Source organism: Nomascus leucogenys, chromosome 10 (assembly GCF_006542625.1).
Source record: "Nomascus leucogenys isolate Asia chromosome 10, Asia_NLE_v1, whole genome shotgun sequence".
NCBI classification, from domain to species: Eukaryota; Metazoa; Chordata; class Mammalia; order Primates; family Hylobatidae; genus Nomascus; species Nomascus leucogenys.
Genome location: NC_044390.1, coordinates 85,343,938 through 85,356,216, shown reverse-complemented (window position 1 = coordinate 85,356,216; position 12,279 = coordinate 85,343,938). Strand labels below are relative to the sequence as shown.

The 12,279-nt window shown below is 40.7% G+C and overlaps 1 protein-coding gene across 4 annotated transcripts in view; it reads left to right on the top strand.

Annotated features, from left to right (window-relative positions):
• The window catches only part of TAOK3 (TAO kinase 3), a 223,683-nt gene that overhangs the window by 194,117 nt on the left and 17,287 nt on the right, over positions 1-12,279 (top strand). For all 4 annotated transcript variants that reach the window (XM_003274452.2, XM_030821486.1, XM_030821484.1 and 1 more), the window contains 2 exons: positions 2,126-2,254; positions 6,735-6,938. In XM_003274452.2, the coding sequence (XP_003274500.1) occupies positions 2,126-2,254; positions 6,735-6,938 (333 nt within the window). The remainder of the gene's footprint in view (positions 1-2,125; positions 2,255-6,734; positions 6,939-12,279) is intronic.

Here is a 12,279-nt window from a genome sequence, read left to right as displayed (position 1 = left end):
CTATCCCTTCCCCCTCCCCATAATATCATCTTTATTACTGATACATGTTAGGTTCAAGAGGTGATTTATCTCTACAGGAAAACAAAATTAAGCAGACTTGCCTGCTCAGGCAGTGCTAAAACCGAGTCACCTTTCCTGCCACCCCCATGAGACTTCCATAGTGTTGAAAAATGTGGTGGACATGTACTCCCTGGGCATACAGTGACTGGGGACACAGTTCCAGGGTGTTTCCATAATTGAGCTCGCTGTCTCTCTTGGTCTCTCTGTCTCTCTCTGTCTCCACATGGAAGGAACAATCAGGTTGTAGAAGAAAGATTTCCCCCAACAGCCATCAATCTGTGAGGCAGTCTGGCATGAAAACCTCTGCCCAGACAAGTATGATGTTGATTAAATAAATCAGTCAGATTCTTTCTTGGGATTTGACTTGGTAAATATGTTGTGAGAATTGTTCATAATGGAAGAATTGTCCATAATGGAAGTTGCAGGTGAAAAAGATACATTAAAAGAGCCATGAGCCATGAAGTATAATTCCCTCTCTATCTCCCAAGTCGCTCGTCTTACGTATATCCTTTACCCAGTGGTTACCAGAAACAGATTTGGTCACTTTCAGAAGCCAGTATTTATTGGATGACCTTTTATATAGTATGTGTTTTATTCATTTAGGACCCCCAAAAATGTCATGATGTGTGACTGTTGTGGATTGCAGCAGGTGCCTAAGAAAATAAAATGGCTCACGCCTGTAATCCCAGTACTTTGGGAGGCCAAGGCAGGTGGATCATTTGAGTTCAAGAATTCGAGACCAGCCTGGCCAATATGGTGAAACCCCGTCTCTACTGAAAATACAAAAATTAGGTGGATATGGTGGCTTGTGCCTGTTATCCCAGCTACTGGGGAGGCTGAGGCATGAGAATCACTTGAATGCAGGAGGTGGAGGTTGCAGTGAGAGCCGAGATCATGCCACCGCACTCCAGTCTGTGTGGCAAAGGGAGACTGTCTCAGAAAAAAAAAAAGAAAACAAAATGCCATTAGCTTTCCAATTACACTTGAGTTGATACCACTGGAAAATCTGATAGTTGGAATAATTAATCAGTTAGAGTTTGATTCTTGGAATAAAACTGGCCAGGCATGGTTATTTATACATTTTTACAACTTAACCTTTGGACTATCAACAATATGATTTAACAACCTTTATTATAATCCTTACTTCTGACCGGGCACGGTAGCTCATGCCTGTAGTCTCAGCACTTTGGGAAGCTGAGGAGAGAGGATAGCTTGAGGCCAAGCATTTGAGATGACCCTAGGCAACATAGTGGGACCCAGTCTCTATGATCATTTTTTAAAAATACTTAGCCAGGACTGGTGCTGCACACCTATGGTCCCAGCAGCTCAGGAGGCTGAGGCAGGAGGATCACTGGATCCCGGGATTTTTAGGCTGCAGTGAACTATGCTCGAGCCACTGCACTCCAGCCTGAGCAACAGAGCGAGACCCCATCTCAAAAAAAATTTTTTTCTTAGGTCTCCTTTCACCCCATGAATGTTTTTGTGTTCAGTAAAGCATGTTTATGGTTCACCTTCATATTTTTCCCATAATTCAGAATGTATTTTTCTTTTTCTTTTTTTTTTTTCTTTTTTTGAGACGGAGTTCTGCTCTTGTTGCCCAGGCTGGAGTGCAGTGGTGTGATCTCAGCTCACCGCAATCTCTGCCTCTTAGGTTCAAGCGATTCTCCTGCCTCAGCCTCCAGAGTAGCTGGGATTACAGGCATACACGACCACACCCGGCTAATTTTGTACTTTTAGTCGAGACTAGGTTTCACCATGTTGGTCAAGCTGGTCTCAAACTCCCGACCTCAGGTGATCTGCCTGCCTCGACCTCCCAAAGTGCTGGGATTACAGGTGTGAGCCACTGCACCCAGCCCAGAATGTATTTATCAATGGTGAAAATTTCTGGGGTTTTTTTGTTTATTTAAGATACAAGAAAATCAGAAAAACAATTATTTTTTATTATTTGTTCAAAAATGTCACATTATTAGCACTTATGGACTCTCTTACTGCACTGGAGAATATAGACCACGGAATTCTGTGTAAAGAACAGATTCATCCTACATTGTATTTGTTATTTTATCAGGCAAAGGTAGCTGCAGCAGATGAGAAGAAGTTCCAGCAACAGATCTTGGCCCAGCAGAAGAAAGATTTGACAACTTTCTTAGAAAGTCAGAAGAAGCAGTATAAGATTTGTAAGGAAAAAATAAAAGAGGTAAGGATACCAATGTTTGTTCTCACCAAGTTGCCATTAGAATGGTTGGAACTTAACATTCACTCGTCTTGCATTGTGATCAATATTCTAGTCCAGTGAGTCTCAAACTTTACATTAGAATAACCTAAAATGCTGGCTGGGCACAGTGACTCACCCCTGTAATCCCAGCACTTTGGGAGGCCAAGGCAGGCAGATCACCTGAGGTCAGGAGTTGAAGACCAGCCTGGCCAACATGGTGAAACCTCATCTCTACTAAAAATACAAAAATTAGCTGGGCGTGGTGGCACATGCTTGTAATCCCAGCTACTCAGGAGGCTGAGGCAGGAGAATCACCTGAACCCAAGAGGCAGAGGTTGCGGTGAGCTGAGATCACACCACTGCACTCCAGTCTGGGTGACAAGAGCAAAACTCTGTCTCAAAAAAAAAATACCTAAAATGCTATTAAAACAGATTGCTAACCCACCCCCAGATTTTCAGATTTTAAAAATCTATCCCTAGATTTTCTGGGGTAGAGTTTGAAAATGTGTGTTTCTAACAAGCTCCCAGATGACACTGCTGCTGCTGCTTCAGGGACCACATTTCAAGAACCATTGATATAACTCTAAACCATTCTTGTCTTCTTCCTATGTATTTTCCACACATCAGTCAAAGTGATCTTTTCAAACCATAAATCTGGTCATTCTACTGCATAGTTTTGAAATCCATTGTCCTCCCATTGCTTTTAGGACAAGTCAAAATCCTAGAAGTCCCTACACAGTCTCCTCCTAGCCTACTTGTTTAGTGACATCTCACACTAATGCTGCCGCTACCCTCAACCCACTCTTCGCCGCACCAGCCACCATGGTCACCTTTCAGTTCCTCAAATTTATCAAGCTCCACCCTTCCCCAAGGTCTTTCCACATACCTTTTCTTCCGCCAAGATGTTCTCCCTACCCCCAAGCCCTCCCTGACCACAATTCTGCTCGGTTAATTCCTACTTCTCCTTGTATGACGCGGGATTGGTTATTAGGATCTTAACTTAAATATCACTTCCCTAAGGAAGCCTTTTCTAACTGCCTCAACTAAGACAGATGTCTCTGGTTTCCTAACACTAGAGCCTTTAATTATACATTTGTTTAATGATTTGAGCTACTTACTCTACTGACTGTTAAGCATCATAAGAGCACAGACCATGTTTTTGTTTGCTCACAACTGTATCCCTGTGCCCTGTACATGTGAATATTTGGTAAATGAATGATTGATTCTGGAATATTTGGTTGAAGACCACTCATGGACTTAGGAATTCTTCCCAAAGAACTGCACTTTGATCTGAAAGCTCAAATTTCTTCAGTTCTCCTTTTACCAGTACTTACAGGTGAATTGTCTGCAGCTCCATGGACTTTTCTTCTCATAAACCTTAGTATTTCTTTTTTGTAGACTTACTAAGTGTATTAAGGTTTAATAAAATTCAATATGGGGCATTGTTTTAGTATATATAAAATCATGTGTTTGAGCTCATATTATTTATTTTTTTTTTCTTTTGAGACAGAGTTTCGCTCTTGTTGCCCAAGCTGGAGTGCGATGTCGTAGTCTCGGCTCACTGCAACCTCCACCTCCCAGGTTCAAGCAACTTTCCTGCTTCAGCCTCCCGAGTAGCTGGGATTACAGGCGTGCACCACCATGCCCAGCTAATTTTTTGTATTTTTAGTAGAAACAGGGTTTCACCATGTTAGCCAGGCTGGTCTTGAACTCCTGACCTCAGGTAATCCTTCACCTCAGCCTCCCAAAGTGCTGAGATTACAGGCGTGAGCCACCACGCCTGGCCTGAGCTCATATTCTGATTTGTAGGTTAGCAATAAAGGACTTAGCAAGGTTCTCCTCCAGTTCTTTTTTAGTTAGGAAGGGGTTGGGGTGGGCCTAGGGATTTTTTGTCCTGCCCAGGTAAGCCACTGGTAATTGTTAGACCTAACAGAAAATTGTATTTGATTTACACTGGCTGAATGGGTAGAATCTCTGACACCAAAAGGTCTAGAAAACCCGGGTGTAGAGAGGATAGCCCAACTCAGAAGGTTCACATTCTTTCCATTTTCTCTGAGTTACTGGCTTGAGCTTAATTTTTATATCATAATATGATGTTGCTGGATCAGAGATAGCCTAAGAAATTTTGAGGTTTTTCTCCACTCTAAATACCTTCCTTGGCTGGGCACGGTGGCTTATGCCTGTAATCCCAGCACTTTGGGAGGCCAAGGTGGGTGGATCAACTGAGGTCAAGAGTTCAAGACCAGCCTGGCCAACATGGTGAAATCCCGTCTCTACTAAAAATACAAAATTAGCTGAGCTTGGTGGCGGGCACCTGTAATCCCAGCTACTCAGGAGGCTGAGGCAGGACAAATTGCTTGAATACGGGAGGCAGAGGTTGCAGTAAGCCGAGATCACACCACTGCACTCCAGCCTGGATGACAGAGTGAGACTCTGTCTCAAAAAAAAATCATAAAATAAAATAAATAGATACTTTCCTTATTTCTAACTCCACGCATCCACTCATCCACTGGAGGCCATACTTTATGACTATGGCCACCATTTTGAGTTTTTGTAACATTGAGATATTTGGAGATTTCATGAACTCTACCTTCTAGAAGATTTTCCCACAGAACAGCATTTAAAAGTCCCCACTCAGTCCTCAAGCATACGTCAATTTTTGGCTCACCATACTCAGACTTATGAGTGTAAAAGGCCACAGGCCTAAACTTCTGTCTTTGAACATGCTCATGAAAAAAAAAAAAAAAGCTAGAAGCCAATTTGAGATAACCCCACTAGACCATTCTATGCAAAAGCTAATATTACTTTTTCTGAAGTAAAGCTTAGTTCAGACTATTTAAAATGGCATACATATTTAGATATTGATATACTTACAGATATTGTCCTTGGAATGACAAAAAAATTTTTCATTATCCCCACTTTTGATAGATAACAGGAGTATGGCTAATACAGAATGATAGATGGTCCAGAAATAATTTATTCTTGATTTTGGAGTAAATTTTTGTGATTATATTTGAATCGGGGTCTGCAGTCTAGTGGTTAATGGCAAACCAAGTAGTGACATCCCGGCATGTAGAGATGAATGACCTAGGCTTCCTCTTGTGATCCCAGCTTACTCCAGCTTACTCTGAAAACAACACTTTCTCTTGTTGATTCTAAGATTTCACTTACAGCTTCACTGGAACAGGATAGTTGAAAGTTGATTTACAGAGAGTTCTTGGCTAAGAGATAAAAGAGTCTATGATATCTGCATCACAAAACATTAAGTAAAATAGGTGTTAGCAATTAAAGGAGATTTTAGCTGAGTGAGTAGCTAACCAAATGAAGAAAGAAGAGTATACTGTACTTTCTTAACAAGTAGTCTTCTTCTTTGCACCATAGTTTAACATCTTAACTGTCCTGATTCACTGCTTTGTTTCCTTTGCTCAGATGTTCTGGAAAAATGGTGAATTTTGTCCTTTTGAAAATATAGATGGTTTGTTTACTCTGTCATCCCAAGTGAAGAATGTTTTTTCCTAAAATTCAAACTAGTGACATTTGCTAGTCACCTCTTCTCTTTGGAATCTGTCTACTTCTCTCAGTCTTGTCACTACTTCCTTTGTCCAAGCTACTACCATCTCTCTTGCCTGGACCTTTCCAGTAGCCTCCCCGCTATCTTCATATGTTCTTGCCTCCTTCATTCTGTTCTCCCTATGGCAGCCAGAGTAATCATTTTGAAATGCATCTCATTATGACACTCTCACAATCATGAAATCCATTTCTCCTGTACTAAAGATCAGTGTCCTTATATTGGCCTGTAAAGCCTCAATGGTCCCTCCTACCTGGCCAGACTTATCTCATATTACATTACACCAGCCCCTCTGACCTTTCAGCCCTTGATGGCACCATGTTTCCTCCCCAACCCCTAGGGTTTTGCACATGCTGTTTTCTCTACTGAGAGTATTCTTCCCTTTCCTTTTCCACTGGTTAACTCCGACTAATTTTTCTTAGTTATTACCAAGATTAAATATTTTCTGTTAAATTCTTATAGGACCAAGTACGTCCTCTTCAAAGCAGTGATCACAGTAATTTTTAGTTCATTTCTGCGGTTCTTTAATTTTTGATTCTATAATAAAGACACATGGTGGCAGATATCATGGCCTTTTACTCACCTTTGTGTCCTGTATCTTGCACACTGCCTGTCACATGCTAGGAGCTTATTAAGTTTGTGTTGAGTGAATGAGTGAACAAATAATTTCTGTTAGTGAGAAGCCAAAGATATGGAAACTCACAAGTGTCCCTCTCACTTAATACTCAATTAATGGGCAAATAAAAAAAAATTGGGGGAAGGATGTGCAACACCAAGCTTTTCTGTGCTTACATTTGCATTGGCTTTCCAAATAACTTAATCTTCAGTTGCAATAAGCTGTTACAGTCCCTTTCATTTAGTGAGACCAGCTTGGTTTTTGTCTCTTCTTTTTAGGAAATGAATGAGGACCATAGCACACCCAAGAAAGAGAAGCAAGAGCGGATCTCCAAACATAAAGAGAACTTGCAGCACACGCAGGCTGAAGAGGAAGCCCACCTTCTCACTCAACAGAGACTGTACTATGACAAAAATTGTCGTTTCTTCAAGCGGAAAATAATGATCAAGCGGCACGAGGTGGAGCAGCAGAACATTCGGGAGGTATTTATTACGCTCATAACTATTGTCATTGACGTGGGAGACAATAAGCTATGTGAGACTTGTGACTACGTCTGCCTGGTCCATTCCTATATCCCTAGCCTTTATAGCCTTTTAGCACAGTGGCTAACACAGAGTGCGTATACAAAAAAGGTCAGGAAATGAACTTACTATTGATAAAAGGAAGCCCACTCACAGAACAAGGAATCAACTCCATCTAAATACATGTAATAGAATTTTATTGAACTCCTGTTATAAGCCATATCACACAATGAAGAATCAAAAGAAGTAGAATCGAGAATTTTTGTTTTCAGCCTACTTGTCAAGGACTTGTATTTTTGTGACTCCGCATAAAACATTTAAGTAACATTATGATGCTTTATAACTAAGTGCATTTATTCCGTCATCCAGCACTCTCAGAGTGACTGCTAGACACCAGGGATACCAAGAAGCTGTACTCCCTGCCTTCAAATGGCTATGAGTCTAAGAGCAGAAAAAAACATGTAACAGACTAATTACAATACAATATGTTAGGTGACATATTAGACGTAGAAATAAAGTACCATTGGCATACAATCATGTGAGGGCTTAGAGGTATTGAGACCAACCTGGCCAACATGGTGAAACCCCATCTCTACTAAAAATACAAAAATTAGCTGGGCATGGTGGCACATGCCTATAATCCCAGCTACTCAGGAGGCTGAGGCAGGAGAATCACTTGAGCCTAGGAGGCAGAGGTTACAGTGAGCCAGGATCGTGCCACTGCACTCCAGCCTGGGTGATAGAGTGAGACTTATCTCAAAAAAAAAAAAAAAGAAAAGAAAAAAAAAGAATTAGTGCTTCAGTATGAGACAGAGGTGGAAGTCATGAAAAGCAAAGTACAGTGAGGTCAGCCAGGATGCTCTTTCTCCAGTTCTAGCCTGGAAGAGCCTGTGGGGATAGAGTCAATTAGATCTGAGTGACATTTCTTACTCAGAACCGATAGTTAATCCTGACCAAATAGATATGGGAATTTCAGAAGAGGAAGTCAAAAGTGACTTCCAAGTTTCTAATTTGGGAGGTTGGATGGATATGCTGGCATTCACTGAGATGAGGAATACGGAATACTGTGTTCAACAGAAAATCATTGTGACCTGGCATAAGCAGAGAAAACTTTATAAATGATCTAGCACAGTGGTAACAATATCAAAGTCTGAGAAAAGCCCAGTGTTAGCCTACATGAGGGAAACAAGCACCTTCCGGCACAGTTAATACAAAAGTGAATTGATAGAACCTTGTTAGAGAGCTGCATTGAAATGAGAAGGAAAAAGGGTGAAGCAAACTAAAATGTATTGAACACATGTAGGCCAGGCTCGGGCTGTTTATGCATGCTGTCTTATTGGAAGAGGGAGAGCTGCGAGCTGCTGAACATATTTTTTTGGAGACAGAATCTCGCTCTGTTGCCCAGGCTGGAGTACAGTGGCGCAATCTCAGCTCACTGCAACCTCCGCCTCCCAGGTTCAAGCGATCCTCCCACTTCAGCCCCCCAGGTAGCTGGGATTACAGGCACACACCACCACACCCGGTTAATTTTTATATTTTTAGTAGAGGTGGGGGGTTTACCATGTTGTCCAGGTTGGTCTCAAACTCCTGAGCTCAAGTGACCTGCCTGCCTCAGCCTCCCAAAGTGTGGGGATTACAGGCATGAGCCACCACATCCAGCCTGCTAAACGTTTTTGAGAAGGGCAGTGATATGGTTAAAATTGTACTTTAAAGAGATTAGCCCAGGTTCACAGTAATACACAGAATAATTTGAACATAGATTCTCCATGGGGCTGATAATGCCCCCATTGGGTGAAAGTGGGTTCTTGTTGAGGTGGGGTGACTTAGATATTATTACAGCTTCAAAGGACCACAGTGCATAAACAGATACACAGTCTATCTGTGGTATTAATATTTCAGTGATGGGGATAATTAAGGGAGAAAAAGCCTAAAAAGGCTCCTTATAGCAGCAATGATGAAAAAAAAAGAAACTGCTTGAGAAACACAGGATTAGACAGAAGAGACTAGAAGCAGGAAATAGGATATGGACAAGGCTGGTGGTAGTGGCTGTCAGAGCAGTAGATTCAAAACACAATTTGAAGCTTAAAGTAAACAGGACTTGACATATACTAAGATATGAGAGAAAAGATGAAGACAGAATCAAAATTATTTCTAGGGCTTAACACTAGGGGAAATGAAGATGTGGTAGAAACAGAGAAGAGATTAGAGAGAGGTTTTGGTAAAAAGCTGACTCAGGTCAGGCATGCTGGCTCATACCTATAATCCCAGCACTTTGGGAGGCTGAGGCAGGCGGATCACTTGAGGTCAGGAGTTCGAGACCAGTCTGGCCAACATGGTGAAACCCCATCTCTACTAAAAATACAAAAATTAGCCAGGCGTGGTGGTGGGCACCTGTAATCCCAGCTACTCGGGAGGCTGAGTTGGGAGGATGGCTTGAACCCAGGAGGCAGAGCTTGCTGTAAGTTGAGATCATGCCATTGAGTTCCAACCTTGGCGACAGAGTGAGACTGTCTTTTAAAAAAAAAGGGGGGGGTGGGGGGTGGGCATGGTGGCTCACACCTGTAATCCCAGCACTTTGGGAGGCCAAGGCAGGTGGATCACCTGAGATCAGGAGTTTGAGACCAGCCTGGCTAACATGGTGAAACCCTGTCTCTACTAAAAATACAAAAATTAGCTGAGTGTGGTGGTGGGTGCCTGTAATCCCAGCTACTTGGGAGGCTGAGGAGGGAGAATCACTTGAACCTAGGAGGCAGAGGTTGCAGTGAGCCGAGATTGCGCCATTGCACTCCAGCCTGGGCAACAAGAGTGAAACTCTGTCTCAAAAAAATATAAATAAATAAAAAAATAAAGAAGCTGATTCAGTACTGCACATTTTGAGTTTGTCGGACGTCAAAAGATCAAAATGAAAAAGGCTAATGGCCAGTTGGAAATAAGTCATTTGGGAGTCTTTTCATGTAACATTTATTGTTATTCTAATAATACATACTTGGAGGAAGTCTGAGGCTAAGGGGACAATTCATGTCAATAAAAGTTACAGAAGATAATTACTCCCCAAAAATGATAGAAACTATATTGATGACTTCATTAGTATTAGGTTCTAGCCAGTTGAGCAAAGAATAACTCTGTAAGAGTATTTTTCTTAAAAGTCTAGATTTTCTTTTGTTTAGTCTTATTCCAGAGCCCACCTTCATGAAAATGTTCAAAGCTTTTTTATTTACAAAAGTAACTCAAGAGCATTGAAAATAGACAGAAACAGAAAAACATAAAGCTAAGTAGTGAAAGTTCTTTTTAACAGCTTTATTGAGATATCAACATATAAAAATTGTATGTATTTAAGGTATACAACTTGACGTTTTGATATATGTATACATTGTGAAATAATCACCACATGAAAGCCAACTAACATATCCATTACCTCCACATAGTTACATTTGTGTGCATGTGTGCATGGGGATGAGTAGGGAGATTTAATTTAGGAATTGTCCTCTTAGCAAATTATAAGCATGCAATACAACATTGTTAACTATCATCACCATGCAGTGAGTGCATTAGAGCTCCAGTAATTATTCATCTTGCATAACTGGAACTTTCTACCATTTGACCAGCATCAGCCCATTTTCACCTTTTCGATAATCCCATTCCACCCAATCTCTACCCTCAAACAGTCTCCATTAATTTGGCATATATATTTCTAGGTTTTTTTCTATATACATATGTACAGCTATATTATACACGACTTTACAAAAATGAGATTACTTTTGTATCAGTAGGGTTATTTGATTTGCAAGCAATAGAAATAAACTCTGGCTGACTTAAGCCTGGAAAGGAATTTATTGGAAGGATATGAGGTAGGTACAGAGCTGAAGAACCGAGCTGGAAAACACGAAGAGTCACGCTGGTAAAGCAACTTCCATGACACAGAGAGCAAGGGCTCATGTGCAGTTCTCCAGGCACTGCCATTTCGATGTACCTCCTCCAACCACTTTTTGTCTTTGTATCGTTTCTGTTCAAGATTAAAATTCCTAGGAGAGATAGAACTTGATTGGGTCATGTGCCTACGCCTTATTCAACACTCTCTCTGATTCCAGATAAGGGGGAGTCATTTTGCAAAAAAAGGGGAAAAAAAAAAGAGCCTATAAAGAGAAGCAGGAAAAATAGATGCTGAGCTTACAAAAAGTAACAGATGTCCACTCTACTGTTTTGTAACTCTTTTTTCCATTTACCTTCCAGCATGTACAGCTCTGCTTCATTCTTTTTCATCTAATAGTATTTTGTTGTATGGCCTCAATATCATTTATTTAATGAGACACTTCTCAGTGGGCATTTTGTTGAAGTTTTATAGTATTATTAATAATATAAGAACATTTTTGTATGTAGATATTTTTACATGTAAACAAGTATTTTGGGGGATATATTTTCAGAAGTGGAATTCCTGGGTCAAAGAATGCATACATCTAAATTTTTAAAATAAATATTGCCAAATTGCCCTCTAAAGGAGTTTATACTCCCACCAGCAAAGCATAAGAATGCCTGGTTTCCTGTGTCTTTGCCTAAGAGATTCAGTATTAGCGAAAACACTTAAGAGGATCACTGAAACTGGGTTGAGCCTCTTTCTCTGTCACCAGCACACACAGACACTCAGCATTTTCTGACCAGTGTTGAAACTAAGAACTGAAACTAAGAAGGCATTAAATATCATAGGCTGACAGCATCTCTATTTAAAAGTTAGAATTCTCGTTTTTACTCAACCTCAGTGAGCCTGAGCATAAAAATTTGGCATGAGTGAAATCAGCTGCTTTTAAAGAAGTCAATACTACTTCCATTGGAAGTTAGAATGCTTGAAACACACTGGACATTGAGGGAAAGGAAGCTGCATGTATCTTATCTCACACTCCCTCCAGGGCCTATACATATGTGTGTGTATGTGTATACACATATATATACACATATATATACACATACACACACACATACATTGAGTACATGGGTGGGCAGAATGACCTGTACCATTAAAATTGATTTTTTAATTTTGCTTAGCTCATTTTGTTAAATTTGTATAAGCTAAAGGTGCACTTGATGTGGCTCTAGTGTGTATATTGTGTCATTTGTACAAATAAAGTAACCATTGTATCATGTCTAGCTAGAGCAGAATTCTTCAAAATATTTTATCACAGACTGAAAAAGTATAAAACAGGAAAGTATGCCATTTATTAGAACTTTTTTTTTGAGACGGAGTTTCGCTCTTGTTGCCCAGGCTGGAATGCAATGGCACAGTCTCAGCTCACTGCAACCTCCGCCTCCC